Source organism: Vombatus ursinus, unplaced genomic scaffold, assembly GCF_900497805.2.
Source record: "Vombatus ursinus unplaced genomic scaffold, bare-nosed wombat genome assembly UNPS02015414.1, whole genome shotgun sequence".
Taxonomy (NCBI): domain Eukaryota; kingdom Metazoa; phylum Chordata; class Mammalia; order Diprotodontia; family Vombatidae; genus Vombatus; species Vombatus ursinus.
In genome coordinates, this window is record NW_020955192.1 from 1,055,653 (window position 1) to 1,081,915 (window position 26,263).

Below are 26,263 nucleotides of genomic sequence, written 5' to 3' on the forward strand. Positions count from 1 at the left end.
GCTTCTTTTGAATCCTATGAAGGATTTTACATTGATCTTTATTAAATTCCATTTTATTAGATTTAGCCCATTGTCCTAACCTATTGTGTTTTTTTGGATCATTTTTTGGTCAAACTGCAAGTTAGTGATCTCTCCCAGCTTTATGTTCAAATTTGACGTGGATACTATTTATGTTTTTATGTTATTGATATTGATCAAGATATTGATCAAGATGAGCTACAAATCTTGAAATTGATTTCAAATATTGATCAACAAATGCTTTGCCAAAATTTAGGTACATTATATCTACAATTTTTCCTTGTAGCTAGTTGTAGGAAAATAGAGAAGAAAAGGATAATTGAAATCATTATAGTTTTACTTGTTCTGTCTGAGCCCTCTACTTGAGACTTGTAATGATGAGGACTTCTTTTTTCCCCTCCTATCTAAAGGTTCTTGCCTCCTCTTACTCTACACTCTAAAATTACCCACTAGTGACTCAATTTATTCTCATAGGACTGACAGACCAGTCAGAGCTCCAGCTGCCCCTCTTATTCCTGTTCCTGGGTATCTATATGGTCATTGTGGTGGGGAACCCGGGAACGATCATATTGATTACACTCATTTCTCATCTTCTCACTCCCTTGTACTATTGCCTTTGCAGTTTGTCCTTCATTGATCTCTGTCAATCAACTGTCATCACTCCCAAATGCTAGTGAACTTTGTCTCAGAGAAGAACACCATCTCCTACCGAGTGCATGACTCAGTTCTATTTTTTTGCCATTTTTGGAACTTCTGAATGTCAAATGTTAGCTGTGATGGCATATATCTGTTATGTCACTATCTTCATCCCCTTCTTTATAATCTTATTATATCCTACCAGGTGTGCTCATGATTGGTGGGTGGAGTGTTGGCTCATACAAGTTGCCTGCTTAGAGTGGTCTTCTGTAAGGAAAATGCTATCAATCATTACTTCTATGATCTCCTTCCTCTCATGAAGCTCTCTTGTTCTAACACCTATGTCAATGAAGTGGTGAAACTGGCCTCCAGTACATTTAATATCCTTTGCCCAACCTTGATCATTATATGCTCTTATGTTTTGATCATTGCTAGCATCTTACAAGTTCAATCCACTGAAGGAAGATCAAAAGCCTTCAGGACCTGCAGCTCCCCTGTTGCAGCAGTTTGTGTTTTCTTTGGCTCTGGTGCTTTTATGTACCTACCGCCATCTTCATTGAGCTCTAGGGATCAAGGGAAAGTATCCTCTGTCTTTTACACTATAGCTGTGCCCATGCTAAACCCACTCATCTACAGTCTGAGAAATAAGGATGTCAAAATTGCCTTGAAGCAAATGATAGAAAGAACATTCTAGTGAAAGCAAAAATGTCAGAATAATGGGTTATTGGTTTTAGTGGATTCTGGGATGCTGAGCAAGGAGAGAACGAAGATGGGGGTCAGGGGGTGGGGAGAAATCTTTGCTTTGTACCAACCAGGTACTCTGCCCCACAAGTGTGATTACTGAGAAGCCTACTTCAGACCAGCTTGGAAGACATTTCTCACACCACTGTAGGCTGGGTATCTCTTCCTACTTTTGTCCAATTAGGTAATACCTCTCTATTTTGCATTCAAGATTAGTAGAGTACCTATGACATTCAATTATGGATTAACCTGCTTCTGATATTTAAAGAGATGGCTTTTCTAGTTCAAAAACCTGTGTGGAAATGAATTTTTCTTGATATCCTTCTTTGTGGAATTTACTATTACAAGTAGTAATTAAATTCCCAAATTTCACAAGAGAAATGATAGAGAATTTTGAATGAGAAAATTTACAGTTTTATAAATCTAACCCATTTTTTGTTTTCTTTTCTTTAATTTTTACTTAATAGTCTTTTTTCCAATTACATGTAGAAGTAGTTTTCAAAATTCATTTTTGTAAAATTTTGAGCTCCAAATTTTTCTCTGTCTCTCCCTTCCCTCCACCTTCTTCAAGACAGCAACCAATCTGATATTATACATGTACAAATTTAAACATATTTCCCTATTAGTCATGTTGTGAAAGAAGAATCAGAACAAAAGGGAAAAACCACAAGAAAGAAAAAAATCAAAAACAAAAAAAGGTGAAAATAGTATCTTTGATCTGCAGTCAGATCCATAGCTCTTTCTCTGGATGTGGATGGCATTTTCCATCATGAGACTTTTGAAATTGTCTTGGATCCTTGTATTGCTGAGAAGAGTTTTAAATCTATCATAGTTGATCATTGTACAATGTTGCTGTGTGCAATGTTCTGGTTCTGCTTACTTCACTCAGCTTCAGTTCATGTAAGTTTTTCCAGGTTTTTCTGAGACCCATCTGCTCATCATTTCTTATAGAATAATAGTATTCCATTATATTCATATACCACAACTTGTTCAGCCATTCCCCAAGTGATGGACATCCCTTCAATTTCTAATTCTTTGACACAACACAAAAAGCCACTATAATTATTTTTTACTTGTAGTTCCTTTTCCTGTTTTTATGATCTCTTTGGGACACAAACCTAGTAGTATAACCCATTTTAAGTTCAAGAAACTGTACCCCCAAAAGAACAAATGATTTACCCAAAGTCACAAAGCAAGTCAATAGAAAAACTTGGTCTTCAACTTATGTCATTTTCATTTATATGACAGTTTACCCAAGGTTTATCTCGGAGGAAAGCAATACTCTTACTATGTTATATTTAATAATAATGATAACAAGCACTATGTCTACAGTAGTTGAATGTTAACAGAAAGCACACTGATTGGAAGTTTGTGAACTATAGCATTAGGAATACAGATCCACAGGCTTACTGATTGGAATTAAGGTAGCAGAAGCTCTCTAGGCACCAAATCTATTTGTGTGAGTACAAACTGAAGGGAAAACAACTGCCAAAATGTTGAGTAACTAACCATTTTAAAATAAATGTTGTAAGATGAAGGGAATTGAACCAATACCCAACAAAACAAAGAACTATGTGAATTCCAAGGAAGTATAGAACTATGTAGCAGAATATTCCCAACTAACTTATAAGAGAAATCACAACATTGAAAGAAGTTAAAAGAAACTAAACAAAATTTATGGCCTACAGAGCAGAAATAATTTGCAGCATAGAAAGACTTAAATCTACAATAGTGAGTCTTCCCAAAAAAGATAGAGAATTGATTGAGATTACAAATATATGTGAAGTAAAGGACAATCTGGGGGAATAACTACATAATTAAGTAAAGGACAATCATTAAGATAAGAAGTAGGAAAAAAAAGTACAGTAAAAAAAGAACACATAATTTTTTTACTAGTCAAGTACATTGATCTAAAGGACAGGATGCATAGGGACAATTGAAATCTCATAAACTTTCTAGAATAAAATGACAAGTAAAAAATACCTGAATACCATAATGCAAGAAATAATACAAGAATTCTGCTCAGAATTTATGAATATAAAAAACAAAACATCAAGCAAATTTCACAGATCACTTCCAGAAAAAAATCTATGCCACAAAGTCCAAAAAATACAGCAATTAAATTTAACAATTCCAATAACAAATAACAAATTCCTTGATGATACCAGGAGAAACACTTTCTGTTTTAATATAATTCATTTTGATTAATTTGCTTGCACTCTAGGTTTAAATCTTTTCTTATTCCTGAGATCTTTGATGACTTAAGTTTTTTTCCTTCTATATTACCTAATCACTCTGGTCATCAAAATGTCTCAGCATCCTTGCAGATTGGGAAATTTCTTTTTCACCAGCCTGAATCCTTGTTCCAAGTGATTTCTGAGGGGATTAAGACTGGTTCAAGATAAATGCCAATCCTTTTTCCTGGTGAGTTCCGACATTCATGTTGTTTTACTGTCCCCTCTGTTCTGTAGTTCTTTCACAGAATACCATCACCCCAGGCAAAATATTACCACATTCCCATACTACCACCTCCTTTTTGCAAGTAGATGGACAGAGTCAAAATCTTTTGCTTGTTGCTATGGAATGGTGGGGTGAGGGAAAAGTAGGATGAGTTGGCAGAGATGGCAATAGCAGTAAGGAAATTGTTCATCATATACTAGAACACAAGCTAGTGAGTTCAGCTGTGCCCTCTGCCAGAGCGTGGGCAGGAATTAATATTCTCTACTGTTAATTCATAAGGCTGGTCCCTTGTCAGTCTTCTTGTTTAGGCCTGCAGAGACAGCTATAATTCCTCTTCTTTCATCACATGGTACTTTTCTTTTGGAACTTTTGAGAGTTATTGACCACTGGAGACAATGTCTAGTCTCCCAGCTTGTTCAGTTAGCACCCTATTGCAGTACATCATATTTTAAGCTTGAAAGCAATAAGGCTTTAAAAAAATTATTTGTTATAAAGGCTGGCTCTCTGGAAGTGGGGGAGAGAAGGATGTGGGGTAAACAGGCAATACACAAACAAATTTTGTCAATATAAATACTTTTAAAAAGTAATTAATTTTTTCCTATTTTTTAAAAAGACAATACAAAATGAGACACCTGTCTGTATGTGCAAACACATGATATCCTGCCACCAATTCTAGTTAATGAAGATAAGCCTACCCTATGGAAACTTTGGGGACTACTCTGTCTAGAATTAAGGAGTAGTAGATTGACTATGTATTGTTGCCTATGTCTTGACTTTCTCCTGTTTTTGTTAATATGAAAAATAAACATGATAATGCAGTTTGCCTGAATGCCTCACAAAAGGGAGAAGATTGCTAAAACAGCAGGTAGATTTCCCTTTAGAGGGGAGATATTTGCTCCAGTTATCCAGATTCACAAGATAAATTATAAAGAATGTTGGACATACAAGGAAAGCTAAAGATGTCTAATCTTTTTTGTTTTGCAGATGAGAAAATTGTATCCCCAAAAGTAAAGATTACTTGCCCAAGGTCACGTGGATAGGCAATAATAAAACAATATCTTGAACCCAGATATCTTGACTCCCAGTGACCTCTTTTATCTACTATGATATGGAGTAGTCCATATAAAAGTGTTACATTTGAAAATTAAGGTAAACTGAGAGACAAAAGTCAGAGCATGATCAATTTATTAGTTTGACTAGCAGTAACCAATAAGATGGGTCATTGGCCTCTTTGAATGACCAAAGACCATGAGTTAGGGCTTCCTAGCTTTCATATAACTTGGGGAAGTAAAAGAGAACAAAGAACAGAGTTGGAGTATGGGGGAAAACAATGCAATTGGTTTCAGGGTAGATAGTATCATGGGAATGGGGATAACATGTTTGTTACATCAAGGAAAGAAGAGTTAGCACTCATGTGGGGCTAGAAATCATCTCTCTGTGTCATTAAGGAAAGAAGGATGGATTGATGAAATCCATCTACATCGTGAGGACATTTTCAGTGGACCAGGGACAGGAGATTCCCTGGCTCATAGGAGCATTTGTCGCAGAGATAAAATTTTCCTTAACTTTACAAGGAATGGCAAGGATGGGCAATATAACTTGTGGAAATATAACAGATAAGTTTGTAATCCTTTACAGATAATAAACCGATGTGCTGGAATTTTCCCAGGATGTGAAGTATGGTAGGTAACAGGTTTTCCCATTAATTATAACTTTAAACTCAGAGGGAAAGCTGTATTCCAGAATTTAGCTCAAGGAAATAGAAATGTGGCTTTAGGCAGATTCAGACTTAATTATAAACATCAGTACAGCATAAAGTCAATTACAGTGTAGAATCAATACAGTAGAAAATGGAGGTGACATTAATTTTGTCTTTTTGACTCCTCTCTTTGATTCAATGAAGAACACTTACCTCAATGAATCACTAACTGATATTCCAATTATCAAATGACACACCCTTTATGTAGCGACCCTTCTACAGGAATATAGCAATAATTCTTGATGGTTAATTTTTGCAAAAAAAAAGTACATATATACATATATACATGTATATGAATATATATATGTTAATGTATATATGTATGTGTACATATATACATAATGTTTGTATGTGTATGTGTATTTTATCAGTAATATTCCATTATTTTCAGATTAGGTATATAATCATTACTGAGTGTTTCCAAGCACCCATGTTTTAATTCTAAGAAGTGCATTGTTTTGGGTTTGTTTATGCCCTTCCTGACCTGGAATAAATTTAAAATGTTTTTTTTTTAATTTTTATGTGGCTTGAAGTTCAAATTTGCATATTTCTGGGTTTTTTTTTTTCATTTTGAACTTAAATACAAAATGACAATAAGGGAACATTTCCATGTACAAAGCACAACATAAAAAAAAAGATTCAATATAAAACCATAATTTCCATTTCGTGCTGTTTACCTTTTTTGATAAACTATGTAAATAAATACTACATAACTTTGTCAAAACTACCCTGCTTTTCTGTGCTTCTTTCTAGGATTTTCTTTATTCTCTGCTATGCACTCTTTCTCTTAATTTTTTCTCCTTCCCCACCCCACCCCAGAGAAGGCTAACATTAAGCATAAATAATCATTACTTATGTGTGTATATACATACACATATATACACACAAGATATACACACATATAGACACACTACATATATACACAGAGAAATATATATGTATGTACATTCATGCATACATACATACATACATAGTATATGTACATAAAACCATACTATACATACTTCTATTTTTCTGTTTTTTTCTCTGGGTGTGGATAGCATCTTCCTTCATAGGTTCTTTTGACTTTTGTATTTATAACATTCAAAATGACTTAGTCATTCAAAGTTGTTACAACAGTATTGCAGTTACTATGTACAACCTTCTCTTGGTTCTGCTTATTTCAGTCTTCATTATTTGTCACTTTGTTCTTCTATAATTTTAGCTAATCTTATAGGTGTAAGATGACATATACAAATTGTTTTGATTTGTATGTCTCTAATCAATAATGACTTAGAACATTTTTATATGAGTATTTGCAATTTTTATTTCTTCATCAAAAAACTGACTTCATATCCTTTGAACATTTATCAATTAGGGAATGACTCATATCCTTACAAATTTGACAAAGTTCTTTATATATTTGAAATATGATAACTTTATTTAAGAAACTATAAAAATTTTACCAACTTTCTGCTTTCATTCTGATCTTGGCTACATTGGTTTTATTTTACAAAGACCCTTTAACTTAATGTAATCAAAATTATCCATTTTACATCTCACAATGCTATCTCTTGCTTATTCATAAATTGTTCTATCTATAAATCTAATTACTCCCTTTATATCTTGGTCATGCATCCACTTTGACCTTATCTTGGCAAATGGTATAAGATATTGATCTATGCCCAATTTCTGCCAGACTGCTTTCTACCTTTCCTGAAAAATTTTAGCAAATAATGAATTCTTATCCCAAAAGCTTATTTTTTATATTTGTCAAGCATAACGTTACTACAATCATTTGCTACTGTGTATTGTACATGAACTCTGTTCCACTGATCTAGCTTTCTATTTCATAACCAGTTCCAGATGGTTTTGAAAACTACTGCTTTATAATATTTAAGATCTGGTACTGCTAAACCTCCTTCCTTTACATTTTTTTCAGTTAATTCCTTTGATATTCTTGACCTTTTGTTCTTTCAAATGACTTTTATTATTATTTCTAGGTTAATAAAAACAATTTTGGGGGAATTTGATTGAAATGGCATTGAATAAGTAGATTAGTTTAGGTAAAATAGTCAACAAATATGTACGAATAAGCTATATATAGGAAAAATAAAAATAATTACACAAGGAAGACACTAGAATTAGCACCTGTGGAAATTAGGTGCTTCATCTAGAATTAAGAACAGTTGGAAAAAGTTTCATGTAAAGGATGGAATTTGAGTTGGAACTTGAAGAAAGTCAAGGATGCCAAGAAGCAGACATGGGGAGGGAGAGTACTGAAGGCATGGGGGCAGCCAGAGAAAATGTTGAAAGCTGAGAGATTCGATATTTTGTTGTAGGAACAGAAATAATTCCAGTGTCACTGGATCAAAGAGTGTGACTTGCCGAAGGTGTAAGAAGACCTAAAAAGGAAAGATGGAGAGTGAAGGATTAGGTCATAAAGGGCTTTGAATGCCATAGAGAAGGATTATTTTTTTCATTTAAATCTGAAGACAATAGGGAACAACTCAACTATATTGAATAAGAGTGGGAAGAGGGGTGATATGGTCAGACTTGGGCTTTTGGAAAATCACTTTGGAAGCTGAAGGGACAATGGATTAACATGGGGAGAAATCTGAGGCAGGCAAACCCACCAAGCAGGTTATAACAATAATTCAAGTGTGAGCAGATGTGAGTGTACACCATGTTGGTGGCAATATTAGAGAAAAGGGCATATCTGAGAGATGTTGTAAAGATGAAATCTATATTCCTTAGCAATAAATTGAATATGGAAAGTGAGAGATAGTGAGAAGTTTTGGATGATATCTTGGTTATAAGCCTAACAGACTAAACAGAGTTGGGGAACCTGCCACATGTGGCCTTCTAAGTCCTTGGGTGCAGCCTTTTGACTAAGTCCATGTTTTACAGAACAAATCCTTTTATTAAGGGGATTTCTTCTGTGAGGTTGGGATTCAGTTAAAGGGCCACACTTGAGGATGTAGAGGGCTACATATGGTCTAAAGGCTGCAGGTTCCCCACCCCTGTTTACTAGGAAGATAGTGCTGCTCTCAGTGGTATTAAGGAAGATAGGAGAAGGTAGGGAGAAAGATAGTGAGTTCAATTTTGGACAGGTTGAGTCTAAGGTGTCTACTGAACATTCAGTTTGAGATGTCTGAAAGTAAACTGGGGATGTGAAGTTAAAGATCATTAGAGAGATTAGGGTGGAATAAGTATATTTGAAAACCATCTGTAGAGAGAGGATAATTAAATCCATAGGAGGTGATAAAATTACCAAGTTAAAAGAATAGTATAGAAGGAGAAGAGAAGAGAACCCAGGAAAGAGTAGAGGAAAGGTTAATGAAGATTACCTGGATAAGGATCCAGCAAAGGAGACTGAGGAGAAGCAATCTGATTTATAGGAGAAGAAACAGGAGAGAACACTGTCCTGAAAACCTAGAGAGAAGAATGTAACAAGGAGAAGAAGGCAACTAACAGTGTCAAAGGCAGTAGAGAGATCAAAAAGAATGAGGATTGAGAAAAGGCCATTGATTTGGCAATTAAGAGTGGAAGATGTCTAAGAAATCACTGTTAACTTTGGAGAGGACAGTTTGGGGAGATGTGTGCTATGAATTCTAATAACACAGCTAAAATCACACTGTAAATATTAAATCAGGGCTTTTCTGGAAGCTAGGAAAACCAGGGCTTAAATCCCACCTCTGAATGATGCATGTTGTGACCCTGACCATCACTTAACTTTTCAGTGTCTCCAAGAAATTCTAAGACTATGAATTACAGAAAAGGTGCCAACCTATATTTGGTAGAGGAAATTTCTTCACCTCAGATTTCCATATACATCAATAAAATCACAGGTACAATCCTCATCCCTATATCATATATATATATGGATGCTGTCACCCCCAAGAGGACGTAACATGAAGGGACTTCTTCATTATGTTTGTATCTCCATTGTTTAGCATTGTGTTTGATAAAAATTCGTGCTAAATAATACTTGTTGATTGATCAATTATTTGGTGAAAGTCATTGCCACTAATATATTCCTGCACAATATTATAGAACTGGGTTTTATGTGTATGGGTAGAAAGATACTAAGTTCCTACTATATTAAATATATACACAAATACACAGTTATAAATACATGTACCTATTATAATTTGTTTTTATATATAGAAATGCAATTTTACCCAGTTTATCCTGTATTGTCATTGCTGCTTACCTGTTTCTTCATCAGGATCTGTACTTCTTTCCTGTTAAAAGTTGAGTGTACATTGAGATCATTTCAGTCTCAAAACCTTTAGTCATTCACTTTATGAGATAAAACTTTGGGTTTTTTGGGGGGTTGGATTAGGGATATGGAGGGAATACATTTATATAGTATATTGAGATCCAGCTTGAGAGTCAGAAAGACTTTTAGGCCATAACATCAATGATAACTGCTCCAGGCTACTATCTAAGATGAGGAATTACAGGTAAATTGCTGATTAAAAACAGGGAGTTTTTACACTGGGAACTCCATACATCAAGAAATCACAGAAAAACATATACATATACATACATATATAAAGTTGTATGACATAACAAAAATGCATATATATACAGAGTTGTGTGGCACAATATAAATGCATATGTGCACACATACATACATAAAAATATGCATATGTGAGCATATGGTACAGTGTTAACTGTACTAATAACAATAAACTTCAAGTTACAGGAAATTAGTTTTAAACAATTAGGTAATGCATTGGATAGAGATTAGACTTGGAGTCAGGAAGCCTGAGTTCTAAACCTGTATGAGCCACTTACTAACTTTGTGACCCTGACCAAGTCATGTAATTCTTGCTGCTTCAGTTCTCTCACCTGCAAAATGGAAAATATCACCTAATTTGAAGACTTCTTATAAATATTAGAGGAAACAAGGTAACATATATGAAATGCTCTGCAGATTTTAAATGCTGCATAAATGCTAGTCACTATGAGTACTACCACTAATTATTATTAAGTACCAGTTGTTCCACTATCTCTGTGACCAAAGCCAAGTGACTCAACCTCTGTCTGACTCAGTTTCTTTACCAAAAAAAAAATAGGGATAATTGCATTGATTTTGAATGATTGTTATAAAGATGAGATGAGACAAGATAATAAGTGAAATGTTTTGAAGATATTAAAGTTTTATATAAATACTAGCCATTGTTGGGAGTGTTGGTGTTGTTAATCCCTCCCAGCTTTTATCCTTTCTACCTGTGTGAGCGTGAGCAAACCACTTACTCCTTCTGAGCTTCCGCACATTTACATATAACATGACAGGTTGGACTAAATGTCATCTAAGATCTATTACACTTCTAGTTGTAAGAAGATATGCTGCTCTAATATTAGATAATCCATGGCATATAGGCACACATATGTGTAGTGTTGTACTGGCAAATGATTAACAACTAGCTCATATATTTATGTGCATGACACACATTTAAGTTTAAGCTGCAATTTTAACATTTTCTCAAGTCTATACAATCAACAAAATAATATATCATGACCTGGTTTGTAGCATTTGCCAATTTCTGATGTGTAAATGCTCACAATGAAAATTGAACAATTGGCTCAGAGCCCTTTAGCATAGGCTCTGTCATACCCTTGCTTATACATAGAGGCATAATACACACTCATATTCCCAGTCACATTCACACAAATATATATGTATATGTATATTGTATATATATGCACAAACATAAATATATGCACATCTACATAATCATGAGTGAGACAGAGAGAAATGGGTCAGAAGAAACACTTCTAGCCTCTGATTATCTTTCTTCTTGGCCTTTCCATGATCACTGGTTCACTTTGAAACTTCATATATTGGAAACCCAGAGCTATAGATTAATAAGTATCTGGGAAAAGAGCAAAATTGAGTTACAGGTTAATCTAAATCCCTGGGAAGAAGAAAACATTTCTCATCAAGTAAAGCATTGGTAGTGGTTTGAAGGAAAACTCATTTGTTCAACCTTTTCATTGATTTCTTCAGTTAGCATTTATTGACTATTTACAGAGAGCACTGCCTCGTAATAGATGATAAGAAAGGTCTAAAGGACCTACATACCTTCTGACCACAAGGAGTGGAATGAATAAATGAATACATAGTATATATAATGGAAATGGTATCAGTTATGTACCAATTGCCTTCAGCCTGTTAAAAAAAAAAAAGATACTTCCATGCAATCCTCACCATAGTCGATGGAAATAGGTGAGACAGTAAGGAGTCAAAAGTTCTGGTTGTTGTGTCTAATTCAGTTCAATACATCAAACATGTATTATATAATTTCTGCATGTAAGGCTCTGGGCTAGCACTAGGAATACAAAGACAAATTAAAAACAGTTCCTGGAATCAAAAAACCTTGTATTCTAAAGACACAACTCCAGCTATATCCCCTAGTAACAACAACTACAGAACTCCTCTCAGATAGTAACTTTGCACTTTTCCTCCATGAAAGAAGAGTCAAAGTGATGGCCAAAATTCCATAGTACACAGAGTAGAGCAGTTGACGTTCCTGCTGATCTCAGGATCATTTATAAAGAACAGATGTACTGGGAAAACTAGTGAGACAGAGAACCTGGATTTGAACATGATTTATTTCCTGTGTAGGCAAATTATTCTAACTCTTTGGGTTTCATTTTCTCTGTCTTTAAAATGAGGTAGTTGAACTAAGCAATCTTTAAAATACTTATTATGTATATAAATATATATGTATATATATATTATATAAAAATAAATAAAATAAATGATCTCTAAAATCCCTTCTATCACTAAATCTGATGACCCTGTGAACACCATCCTTTTTCACAGAATTTGAAACAAAGGTATAGGGAATGCAATTATTTTGGATTGCCAAAGGTAAGACAAGGGTTACAATCACCATCAACTCCATCACAGTTTTATGGGGTTTGCTCTTGAGCTGATTTACATAGGAATCAAAGGAATTATAGGGAACTGAAAACAAACTCATCATCCTGCTTTATTGAGTTATTATTAAATTGAGTCCCTAGGATCATATGGGGCAGTTATATGGTACAGTGGATAGAAAAACAGGCATGGAGTCAAAATGACTTGAGTTCAAATGTGGCTTCAAACACTTACTAGCTGTGTGATGCCTAGGCAAGTCACTTAACCCTGTTCACTTCAGTTTTTTCATCTGTAAAATGAACTGGAGAAGGAAATGGCAAACCACTCCAGTATCTTTGTTAAGAAAGCCTTAAATGGGGTCACCAAGAGTTGCACATGACTAGGTTTGTGACTCAGGGATATGATAGGAGTTGAAAGAAATTTTGGATAATATATCAGATAACAGTTTAGATGAAAGGAACAGCAGGAAACAAACAAAAAAAAAAGAATTCAAAAGTCAGAGACTTTAAGCCTGAGGCTTCATTTATAATGGCCTCATTGATAATTTTTTCAGCCCTTCCCAACAAACTGGAGATTTTTCCTTTTTATAGATGGTGATGCCTGAAGACAGGCTCATGAAGATCAAATTGTAACTCACTCCTTAACCTTCCTCCAAAATGTGAACCTACCCATTCGCCACAAGGAAAAGGAAAAACAACCATAATCATTGAGGACCCATGAGATAAAATTAGACCAGGTCCACAATCAACAACAGTTATAAGAGTCAATATCAATTGATCAATGAATGAATAAACATTCATTAAGTACCTTCTATGTGTTGTGTACTTTGCTTAGAGCTGTGGATAAAACAAGAAGCAAAAGATATGTCCTACCCTCAAGCAGTTTGTAATCAAGTGGACTAAAGGACTAAAATGAAAATGGCAGAGAAAACATACTTGCCCTGGAGTTAAGAGAGATCTAAGTTTAAATCCTTCCTTCAGCATTTATCAGAGGTGTAAATGTAGACAAGTCATTTAACCTCTCCAAGGCAGTATTTTCTGATGTGTATAATTTGCATAACAATAGCAATAACTTAGACAACTAGTGTGAGGAATTAATGAGTGAATATGTTTTATAAACTTTAAAACACTAAGTAAATTTCAATTACTATTAAATTCTGAAAGCAATTTCCCATTTCCTTGGCTGGCATGACATATCAGTGTTAGCTCTCAATAAATTGTGAGGTACTCTACCTTAATTTTGTCTGTTGGATTCAGTACAAAGTAGGAGTAAGATCTGGGAAGCATCATCATGGCTTCTTTCTCACTGAAGTCACTCATTTCTCTTAGAGAAGCATGAGATCAAATTTTGTTTTATTCAGAGAATGAAAGCAGAAGAAAAAAATGAAATAAGGATTAAAGATAGATATGTCCTAGTGTTAGTGACTCTTTGAGGGGTTGGAAGAATGTCAGAGAGAGAATTTTATGATGACAAAATCCATAATTTATGACATCATTTTGAATTATAATCTCAATACCAAAATTTCCAAGATTAATAGAGTTTGCAGAAGTCAGACTGAGGTCCTTCTCTCCTGGCTCCATTGTTTCTCAATTTGGTAGCTTAGGAACAGTATATTAAGACAACAGTATATTAAGAGGCAGAATTGTGAAAACAAATGTGCCCTGAAGCTTTGAAAGATATTAATCCGTAATTGGTATTCCTTAGTCCATAAAGAACTTTCCCAGATTGTTGGGCAGAGCTCTGAGAGAAACAAATGGATAAAGTTACCACAGCCTACCAGATCACTGAAACAGAAATCCCCTCCATTATGTCTGCAACAATTGGTCATCTGGTCTCCTCTTGAACAGGTCCAGGCATGAGAATGCAATGTGAGTCCCACTATTTATTCTCATCATATAAATGCAAGCTTTCATTATTTTAATGTTATAATTATAACAATGCCTTCATAATTTCCAAAATTTTCTTATCTCTATTGGAGTCTTGTAAGAAACACTCCCTAATCCTTTAGGTCTATATGTCTAATCCTCTTGTACATAGCCAAGGATAGACAAGAACACTCAGATCTTTTCTAGCACAAGGACACCAGAGCATTGTCCCAGGTCCTGACATGCAGCAGGCACACATTGCTTTCTTTTCTCTTTTTTTGGTAGATAAATTTACTACCCAGCCTACTTACTCCCTTACATATATACCCTGCATCTTCCAGGGTACCCTGAACACCATGGTTCTTTACCAGGGCTCACCTGCATGAACAGCATCATCCCAATGCACAGAAGATGGACACACTGAGCACCAAAGATCAGTAAACATATTTACAGGGGAGATCAGTCAAGGAAGTGCTGCCAGCTGCCATTAATTTAGCCGTAACCTACCATAGCTCATCCCTCTAGAACACTTCTCTATTATTAATAAACTCTGTTTCAACCTAAATCTTTCTCGTTATATTTCTTCTTTTTTCTGGTGCTCACTGAAACATAGCATTCTCCTGAAGACACGACTTCTTTGGGTATCCTTTTCAAGGATTTAAATGCCTTCTCACACACCTTCTGATACACAGGACTAAGAAAATTTAACGTATTCTTTGCTTGGCCCTGCCACTTCCAAACTTTTGAGTCTACCCCTCTCATTCATCAACTATTTTATAGTGGTCTTTGCTGCTGAAAACTAAGGAACTCCAGTTCACTTTATTACTTCTCCAATAAGTTCAGTGCTTGACATTCATAGTTCTTTTCTACTCCTTCTCATCCCTCCCATGAAGCCTCAGGCCTGCCAGTTACTCAACTTCCTCAATTTCTATGACCTAAGAATTCAAGCTACTTCAATCATGAAAAAAATATTATTCATTGTTTAGATACTGCCCAAGATTCACAACCCCCAACTCAAATAAATTGGTCCCAGATGCCAGAATTCCTAGGTAAAGCACTGGGATTATGTCCTGAAAAGATCATTATGCACTTGGAAAGGAAATAAAAAGAAAATAATTGAGAGCAAGAAGAAAATATCAATGGCTTCTTCCTAGAAAAGAGGGGTCCCTTATGAGATGAGTCCCAGTGGGAGCCTCTGACTGTGAATTACTAATGAGCTCCCAAGAATCTTGTGAACAGCCATAAAAGCCTCAAAGTTACATCATCAAAAACTTCATTGACACAGATAAACAGTTTCTTTCCCTATGACTGAAGAGGATACTCTAGATAAAATCACAATTAGAATAATCATCTTCAGATCAAATCAACTACGAGAGCATTTCAGAGACTAAGTTCTGTGCCCTAATTCCCATGAACATTAAAAAGATTAGAAGCCTCTATGACAGGACCATAATAACCTTCATAGAAGACATTTACCTGCCAGGAAGTGAGTAAAGAGACTCTGAGATCCACTGCAGGAGGGTGAGTATTTGATTAATTTGACATTATTCTTCCTTCTAAATAGAAATTCATGGAACCTCAGGACTTTGCCAAAGAAAGGACATCTCCACATTCCATTCCACTTGTCTCTGACAATGGCATGGGGCTGAAGACTGGAAACAGGTGGCTGAAAAAAATAGACTTTGGAGGTAGGAGTAACTACAACTCAGAATTGCAGAATTTCAGAATTTTAGATTTGGAAGAGACCTTCCATTTATTCTAAACCATGCCACATGACCTCTCCCTAACACCCATTGCAGCAATGGTGGTCATCCAGCCTCTGCTTGAAGACATTCAGTGAGGGGGAGCTCACTCCTGCCCAGGCAGCCCAGGTTACTATGATCTACTTATAATTGTTACACATTTCATCTTCACATTTGCCTCTTTGCAACTTTCATGCCTTGCCCTTGGGCACTAACTGAATGAGTAGAATCCCTTTTACATATCCAACATTTATAAACACATAAAAACAATTGTCACATGCCATTGGTCCTCCCCTTCTTGAAGCTAAAATTTTGCAAGCCATTCAAATTATCCTTCTGTGGCATGAATTTAAGATCATTCATGCCCTTTTCTGTGTGTTCTCTACTTTGTCAAAGTCCATCCCCAATTAGGGCAAAAAGAATTGTACACAAATCCTAAGATATGGTTTGAGCAAGATGGAGTACAATACAATTATCACCTCCTTACCTCCTTATTCCTAGTCTATGACTCCCTTCATGTAACCAAAGATTACATTAATTTTTGAATGCCACAATATATTGTTGTCATACTGAATCTACAGTCTATTAAGAATATCAGATATTTGTCAAACAAACAGATTTTCAAACATACCTTCATACTGTTGTGGTCTTGAAACTAATGTTTTAAGTACTGTGAATGGTTTTACATTTACCTTTATTAAATTTCATTATATTAGATTCAGCCTGTTGTCCTAACCTTTCATGTTACTTTTAGAAAATGTGTTGATCAAACTGCAAGTTAGTGATCTCTCCAAGCTTTATCCTGTTTAAATTTGATAAGCATAACATCGATGTTTTTATGTAAGATATTGATAAAGATGATCCATGAATTTTGATATTAATATCAAATATTGATCAACAAATACTTTGTCAAAATTCAGGTACATGGTATCTGAAGCTTTGCCCCATAAGTGGGTTGTAGGGAAAGAGACAAAAAAAGTTAATTAAAATAGAAATGATAATTCTACTGTTCTGTCTGATCTCTCAACTGAGACTTGTATAATGAGGACTTTTTTTTTTCCTTTCATGTAAACAGGTTCTTGTCTCCTCTTACTCAGCACTCAAAAAGAATGGCTATAGCAAATTATTCACTAGTGACTGAGTTTATCCTTATAGGACTGACAGATCAGCCAGAGCTCCAGCTGCCCCTCTTCTTCCTATTCCTTGGCATCTATGTCATCACTGTAGTTGGGAACCTGGGCATGATCTTATTGATTAGACTCAGTTCTCATCTTCACACCCCCATGTACTATTTCCTTTGCAGTTTGTCCTTCATTGATCTCTGTCAATCAACTATCATCACTCCCAAAATGCTAGTGAACTTTGTGTCAGAGAAGAATACTACCTCCTACCCTGAGTGCATGACTCAGTTATATTTTTTCATCATTTTTGTAATTTCTGAGTGTCACATGTTGGCTGTGATGTCATATGATCGCTATGTTGCTATATGTCATCCCCTTCTTTATAGTCTTATGATGTCCTATGAGATGTGCTCGTGGTTGGTGAGTGGGGTGTATGCACTGGGCCTCACCGAGGCCACAGTTCACACAGGCTGCTTGTTTAGAGTACTCTTCTGTAAGGAAAATGCTATCAATCATTACTTCTGTGATCTCCCTGCACTCTTGAAGCTCTCTTGTTCTAGTACCTATGTCAATGAAGCCTTGAATCTGGCCTTCAGTTCATTTAATGTCCTTTGCCCAACTCTGATCATTATTTGCTCTTATGTCTTGATCACTGCTAGCATTTTAAAAATTCAATCCACTGAAGGCAGATCAAAAGCCTTCAGGACCTGCAGCTCCCATATTGTAGCAGTTGGTGTCTTCTTTGGCTCTGGTGCATTCATGTACATGCAGCCATCTTCATCTAGTTCCATGGATCAGGGGAAAGTCTCCTCTGTCTTTTACACTATTATAGTGCCCATGCTAAACCCCCTAATCTACAGTCTGAGAAATAAGGATGTCAAAATTGCCTTGAATAAAGTTATAGAAAGAACATTCCAGTGAAAGGAGAAATATTAGAATAATGAGTTAATGGGTTTAGTGCATACTGAAATGGAGAGAGAGAGAGAGGGAAAGGGAGGGAGAAAGAGAGAGAGAGAGATTTTACTTTGTGACAATCAGGTACTCTATCCCCACACCTGTAAATACTAAAAAAGTTAAACTCAGCTGCTTTGGAAACATTTGTCAAGCCAGTGTAGGCTGGGCCTCTGTTTCTACTTTGTTGTACTGTTTAATAACTCTCTAGTTTGCATTCCAAATTAGTAGAATATCTATGAAAGATAATCATTGATTAACCTGCTTCTGATATTTAAAGAGATAGCTTTCCTAATTTAAAAATCTGTGTGGATGCTTAGTCATTATCCCAAAGACATCCAAATAAATAGAAAAGGACCTATTTATATAAAAATATTTATATCATCTCTTTTTGATGCTAAGAATTGGAAATCAAAGTAATGCCCATCAGTTGGGGAGTGGCTAAACAAGCTGTGGTGCATGATTGTAATGCAATATTATTGTGCAATCAGAAACAATAAGCAGGATGATTTCAGAAAAACCTGGAAAGACTTACATGGGCTTAGATTCTTAAAATGTAGCCACTGCTCAGATTCCTAAAATCTAGCCACTGCTCAGATTCTTATAATCTAGCCACTACTTACCCATGTTCAGATTCCTTAAGAGTCTGCCCAGTGCTGTGGATGTTCTAATAAACCTTGTCTTTGGCTGAAAGAAGGCTAGGGTCAAATCCTTTCAGGTAGGACCCATATGTTTGTGATTTTAGGGTCCTGGGACTCCTGAACCCCTAAAGTGCATCATTTTGGTGGCCCGTACGGGGAAACTGCCTAACCCCAAGTTCTTCTCCAGCCAAGACTGGAAGGTATGTAAGCCTCCTTTCCCTCCCTTTCTTGCTCTGTAGTTGGGGTCACTCTCCAAGCACCAAGGCTTGGAGGTGCTTTTCTGGAAGACAGTTACAAGGCTGTCTTGCACTCGTCCTGACACTCTCAGGCTCTCAGTCCACTGGGTTGGTTCAAGGCCATGGACCTGGGTATACCTTCCGCAGCATAGGGGACAAGGATGGACACCCTATCTGGAAGTGTATCTGTGAATTCCCTGGGTGCTAGGTAATTGGGGAAAACTCCAGTTGCTTTTTGTTTCCCTGAGGCTTACTTACTCCCTTCCCTCTATGCCCCTAAATTCTCCTTCATGGAGGTTACAGGGGAAAGTTAGAACACCTGAAAGTATCTTGGCAGATTCTGGAGGTTTTGTGATTGATCATTAGGGAGTTTTGAAACACTTTGGATTTCACCCTCCCCCACCTGGGAAAGGAAAAAGGGGGGAGGGGCAGCAGCTACAGCATGGGCCCCAGTGGCAATGGCCTTGGGCTTTGGGGCAACCTTTGCCTGGAAGCATCACCCAGGTTCAGCACATCCCGCTCAAGGTAAAGAAGCTTGCCTCTGAACTTGGGTAAGCATGCTCTTTTAAATTTGTAGTTTTAACTGTTAAGGAAGAGATGTTGATTCTCTGTGTAAAGTAATTTAGAAGTGCATTTAACAAAACTGAAGTCACCTGATTGGTAATGGGTTTGTTTCAAGTTTCACTTATGTCAGGCAACTTTTCATAATTTGGTTACTGCTAAAATAATTTGGCTATTGTTGGTTATTATTTTAATGTGTAAACTAGCCAAAAAGCTTGCTTGGCTTATGTATGGCTTGCGGAGAATTTGCAAGTATATAGAAATCTCTAATGATTGACTTTTTCCATTAGGATAAATTTAAGTTTGAGATGTAAATCCTGGAAATGTTTTTTTTTTTAAGCTGTGATAAGTAAAACTTGCCGTTTGAGGTAAAAACTCACAAGGTTTTATTTTGAGTTGTCTGATGGGTCATAATCCATTGATAATCAATAATCTACCATCTGAGAGAAATGCCACAAGCTACTCAAAGAAGGTGATACTGGTGGGAAGTCAGCATTGAGAAAAGCTGAGAGGACAATTTTAGCCTCAGTCTAAGATGGGATCCTCCTGGCTCAGTTTCCCCATTATGTTCCTTTGAAAGGGAATGTTACTCACCTGGCTATTCCTGAGTCTGGCTATGAGGTGGATTTGATACTGCATGGTTGGAAACCTGAATTATCTGAATACAAACAGAGCTAAGGATGTTTTATCCTCTCAAAGTTGGGCCCTAAATCTAGTCCCTGCTTTATATCTGGGCCCTGCAGTCTTTTCTGTCAGATTTGTGTCTGCCAGATTACAGCCCATTCACCTACAGGTGAAACAGCGAGTACCAGTCAAAGTCTCCCATCATTGCCTGGACGCAGCCTGTGCTCGGTTCCAGTCAACCTCCTTTTTGGGACCCCCTTGAGGCAGGGACAGCTCTACGCCCCTTGCCAGCAGGAAGCAGTTTCAGAAGCTGAGACCTTCACCTTTTACTACAAAAGAATTTGGATCCCATTTATTTGAGGGGGGAATGATAGGGTTGGGATCTGGGCCCCAGAAAGGAAAAACCCTGAACTTTCCCACATGGCCAAATCTCTGGCTTTCCCCTGAGGCTGGTCTTTCATTGTGGACCTCCCTATGGCCCGAGGCCATTTCTCCATTCTCTCTTGGCCATGTGGCCCAGGTCCCTGGAATTCTATTACCTCATAGACTACTTGGCCACTCCTAGATCCCTCTCATAGTCTTTCTGTATATAAGGTCCACCTTGTCTCCATTAAGAGGCTTAGATTCTTATTATCTAGCCACTGCTCAGATTCCTAAAATCTGGCCACTGCTCAGATTCTTATAATCTAGCCACTGCTCAGATTCCTAAAATCTGGCCACTACTTAGATTCTTATAATCTAGCCACTGCTTATCCATGTTCAGACTCCTTAAGAGTCTGCCTACTATGCTCAAAGGGCTATAAAAATGTGCATACCCTCTGACCCAGCAATAGCACTTCTAGGGCTATATCCCAAAGAGATCACACAAATGGGAAAAGGGCCTACACATACAAAAATATTCATAGCAGCTCTTTATGTGGTGGCAAAGAACTGGAAATTGAGAGGTTGCCCATCAATTGGGGAATGGCTGAGCAAGTTGTGGTGTATGAATGTGATGGAATACTATTGTGCTATAAGAAATGATGAACAGGCTGACTTCAGAAAAACCTGGAAAGACTTGTATGGTCTGATGCTGAGTGAAGTGAACAGAACCAAGAGAACATTGTGCACAATAACAGCCACATTGTGTGATGACTAATATTGATAAACTTAACCCTTCCTGGCAATACAAGGATCTAAGACATCTCCAGAGGCCTTGTGATGGAAAATGCTATCCACATCCAAAGAAAGAACTATGGAAGTTGAATTGCTATTTTTTTCTCTTCTGTTGAGTTTTGTTTCCTCTTTCTGATGATTCCTCTTATTGGTTTTAATTTTTACTTACAACATCACTAATGTGAAAATATGTTTAATATGAATGTAAATGTATAACCTATATCAGATTGTGCGCCATCTTGGGGATGGGGATGGGGAGGAAGGGGGAGAAAAATTTTAAACTCAAAAGCATAAGGAAGTGATTACTGATAAATCAAAATAAATTAATAAAAAAACAAAAAATATGCTAAGCAGTTTGACATATCTAAACTTTCTTTCATAAAAAATATAAAAACTAGTATGAATTTTTATATAAAAAAGAGTCTGCCCAATATGACAGGTGTTCTAATAAGCCTTGTCTTTGGCTGAAAAGAAAAGACTTACATGAATTGATGCAGAGCAAAGTGAACAGAACCAGTAGAACATTATGCACAGTAACAGCAATATCATTTGATGAAGAACTGTGAGCAAGTTAAATATTCTCAGTAATACAATGAACCAAGACAATCTACCACCAGAGAATGAAGTGATATTGATTAAATATTGATTAAATACAGACTGAAGCTATTTTTTTTTACTTTCTGTCATTTTTTTCTCTTACTTGAATTGTCTTGTACAAAATGACAAATATGAAAATGTTTTACGTAATTGCACATGTATAACCTACATCTTATTGCTTACTATCTCAGGAAGGGGGGAGAGGAGAGAAAGAGGGATAGAATTTGGAATTCAAAACTTTAAATACAGATGTTAAAAAATTGAGGGGAAAAAGAAAGAAAATTAATTCCATCACTACAGTGTAGTTTCCTCTGGCCATTTTCCAGTAGATAGAAGCTGGACATGGAAAAGAGTTACATTTGATACAATTCTTCCTTCTCAGAACAAAGTTCCACACTCCTGCAAATGCTAGGGCTGCCTTTAGAGGTTGTGAGGTCATCATCAATTGAAGTATCAGGGCATAAGTTAAATAAATATCTTGTAGGAATTTTGTAGATTATATTTCTACCAGAGTACAGAAGTTAGAATAGATGACCCCTAGGGTCACATCCAACTCTAAGGTTCTATGACTTCTGTCCATACTGCCTACTCCAAGATATTCTATCCACACTAGAATGTCCTGATGACACTGAGAAGGCCATATAATGGTTCTAGAAGCTTTGCTGCATTAGACGTTACTGTACTTCTGTTACATGAGAGAGATCCTACATCTCTCTATTTAAGTCCCAAAGGAAAGTGTTTAGGTGTTAAGTAATTTCAACTTTAACTAGAAGCTCCAGGAGTGTTTTTTTAAATAAATTACTCAACAGAAATATGCATTGATATTTTGGGGAAAAAATGTCACTCAGGTTATTGCCTAATCAAATCCATTCGGGATTTTATTTTATCAATATCAAAATGATGGCCAAAGTTTCATAATATATACACTAAAACAGTTGATACTCAAGCTGATACCAGGATGTTATATGAAGTACAGGTAGAGTAGGAAACAAAAAAAACATAGATTTGAACATCACTTACTTCCTGTGTATCCTTTAGCAAATCATTCTACTTTTTTGAGTTTCAGTTTCTGTATGTGTAAAATGACAAGGTTGAACTAAATATTCTCAGGGACAGCTAGGTGGTACAGTGGATCGAGCACTGGTTTCAGGAGGACCTGAATTCAAATCTGGCCTCAGACACATAACACTAGCTGTGTGACCCTGGGCAAGTCACTTAACTCCATTGCCTAGCCAAAAAGAAAAAAAAAAAAAACAAGAACTAAATGTTCTCTAAAATATCTTTCACATCTAAATCTGATGACCCTATCAACACTATCCTATTTCACAGAATTTGAAAAAAAAAAGGTATAAGGAAGACAGTGATTTGAGGTTGTTGAAAGGAACAAAAGTTACCAGCTCCACCAACTTTATCCCAGCTTTTTGAGGTTTACTCTTAAGCTGATTTTCTTAGGAGTCAGCAGCATTATGAAGGACTGAAAGCAAACTCTTCAACCTCTCTTCTTTGAACTAGTTTCTTTGCAGTTTTCTTAAGGAGAGTTCCTAGTATCATTAAAATGGGGCCCTGCCTAGTTACACAAGGATATTACAAAAGTAAAAGTGTATAAAAAAATTAGGCAAGTGTTTAGATGAAAGGATCCCATTAGGAGAAAGGAAATTTAAGTAACAGAATATTGGGCCTGTGGAGTTGCTGACTTTGGCTGGTTGCCTGGCTACGAGTACTTACAAAGAACCCTAGAAGTACAAGAACTGAATCCTCTTCCTATAGGGGAGGTGCTGCCAAGCTGCTGCAGTCCATCATATGGTAGCAGAGAGCAGCAACAGAGATACTCAAAAGAAAGCAGCTCAGTGGAAACTACCAGAAAAGAGTTGTAAATAGGAGGACAATAGAGGTGTCCAGCAGAGAGCACTGGAGCAAAAGGAACTTAGCATTAAAGGAATCAAACTCAATGGATAAAATAGCTTCACTGATGAAATTATCCAAAGATACCTATATTCTGAAACTAAAGAGATGTGAATCAGCTTAGAAACTTGTGTGCTTTTACAACCCATGTTCCTATGCATCTGCTCAGTCTGATGTATTTCTCAGTAATATGTATTTCTAACACAGTGTTATTCCCTATGTGTCAATGTGGTGCTTCTCTCCAGGATCCACTATTTCTCACTTTGGAAACTTATGGACCACAGGAAACCTGAAATCTAGTACAGTAATACATAATAATTTATAGTAAGTAAAACCTCCTGCAGTAATGATATCTCTGGACATCCTTATCAAGGCTGTAAGTGCTTTCTCACGTACCCTCTCACATACAGGATCAAGAAGAGAAGTTGGCATACTCTTTACTTGGCCTTGCCACCTTAACGTATTTAATCTATCCCTGTCACTCAGTCACTATCTTCTCGAGATCCTTATTGTTGTCAACTATGAAACTCTAGTTCAGTTTATCTTTTTCCCAATAAGTTCAGCATCTGATTTTCACACTTCTTATACCCCTTCTCCCCCTCATGAACATTCAGTCCTCCTAGTTGCCTGAATTCCACAACTACCATGACCTCTGAATTCAGGCTACTTCAGCCATGGGGAGTGTTTATACCTCAGACACTATCCCAAAGACTTCTAAATACCAACTCAAATTGATTCCAGATGCCAGAGTTTCTACATATTACCTAGGGATAATTTTCTAAATGTTTGTTGTGTATTTGGAGAGTGAATAAAAGTGAAAGAAGACAGAGAATTCTGGAAAGATGGTGGAGTAGGTCAGAAAATGCCAGGCTCTCCAGATTTCCTCCAAAAACTAGACAAAATAGCACTTAATGGCCAATGTAGAATGGCAAAGATTCAGAAAAGTTGGGGTGAAACAGTGGTCCTTCTGGGACAATTGGAGAAAATTTGGAGATAAATCACAGGATGGAGGTTCCGTCTAAGTGAATTGCAAACACTTCCAGCCCAGCTCCACTGTTACTGCAAGCAGTGAGCCCTGGGGGCAGCTGAGTTGGGAGGTAGTCTCAACCTCAGTCACAGGAATTTTCACTTCCTGGACAGTGTGGGGACATTCAATGAATTGAGAAACTTTCAGGATTTTATTGCAAAAGGACCTGAACATACAAGATTGAAGAAAAATATAAAGTAAGCATCAAAGACTAATTACAAGAGAATCTATAAGGACAAATGATTTACTTTTTATACATGGAACTGTAAATTGTATGTCTAAGATTGTCATTAGTAATTGGGTAGTTCAAAAGAAAGAGTGGAGTAGAGTAGAATATGATGTGATTCTAAAAAGCAAAATGACGTAGGAAAAGCAAAAAGAGTAATTGTCTCACACAAATGAGGTGTTAGAGGAAGAACTGATATAGAGGAATTAGATGAAGGAGAAGGTTGGGTACTTCTGGAACCCTACTCTAATCAGGAATTGGTAAAGACAGAACAATACACATATATCTAGAAGGGTATAAAAGCCTTCTAAATTCAGAAAGAAATAGGAAAGTAAGGGGAAAGGGTGGAGGGAGAGGTTAAGGGAGAAATAGGGAATAGGATAATATGTGGTATAAAACAGTGTATAGATTAATGAGAATGGGATAAAGAGGGAGCCACATAAATATTTAGAAAGGTATAAAAATCTTTTAAATTTGGAAAGAAATAAGGTAAAAGAATAGAGTGGAGGGAGAGGATAAGGGAGGGATTCTTGAAGGGGGTAGGTTAAGGAATAGGAGGGTAAGGTAGCAGATAGAAGTAAAGTAGAGGAGTGAGGAGGGATAGAAATTGGGTTAGAACAATAGTGAGGAAAATAGGAAGGAGGAAAATATGTGGTCTTTCACACATGCATTTCAGTGTATATGTATATATATGTACATATGTAGTGATATCTATATATACTTAGGTATATATATGTTTATGTGTATGTATATATGTGTGTATTATGTATGTGTATATGTGTGTCTCTTGGTGTGTATGTATATATGTGTGTGTGTGTGTGTGTGTGTGTATATATATATATATATATATATATATATATCTCCATACTTAATTGTAATCTTCTTTGGGTGGGTGGGGACAAGGGAAGTGGGGAAAAATGGAAAATGCACTGCAGAAGACAAAAGAAAACATACAAGGAAGCAAAGAAAAGTGGGACAGTTTTGAAAATAAATATGTAGTATTCATTATATGACTTTCTTTGAAATTTAAATTTGTTGCTTTACATTGAATCCTCTCATGTTCTGCTGTGTACATGACAATTTTTCTCTTTTCTATTTTGTATTTAAGCTTAAAATAAATTCAA

The 26,263-nt window shown here is 36.3% G+C and overlaps 1 protein-coding gene and 1 pseudogene across 1 annotated transcript; both read left to right on the forward strand.

Moving 5' to 3' along the window:
- Window positions 1-551: 551 nt before the first annotated feature.
- Window positions 552-1,348, forward strand: LOC114032326 (annotated as a pseudogene).
- A 15,859-nt stretch (window positions 1,349-17,207) lies between these two features.
- LOC114032296 (olfactory receptor 8G1-like) lies at window positions 17,208-18,140 on the forward strand. The gene has a single exon (XM_027847546.1). The coding sequence runs from the start codon at window positions 17,208-17,210 to the stop codon at window positions 18,138-18,140; it is 933 nt and encodes a 310-aa protein (XP_027703347.1).
- The last annotated feature ends 8,123 nt before the right edge of the window (window positions 18,141-26,263 follow it).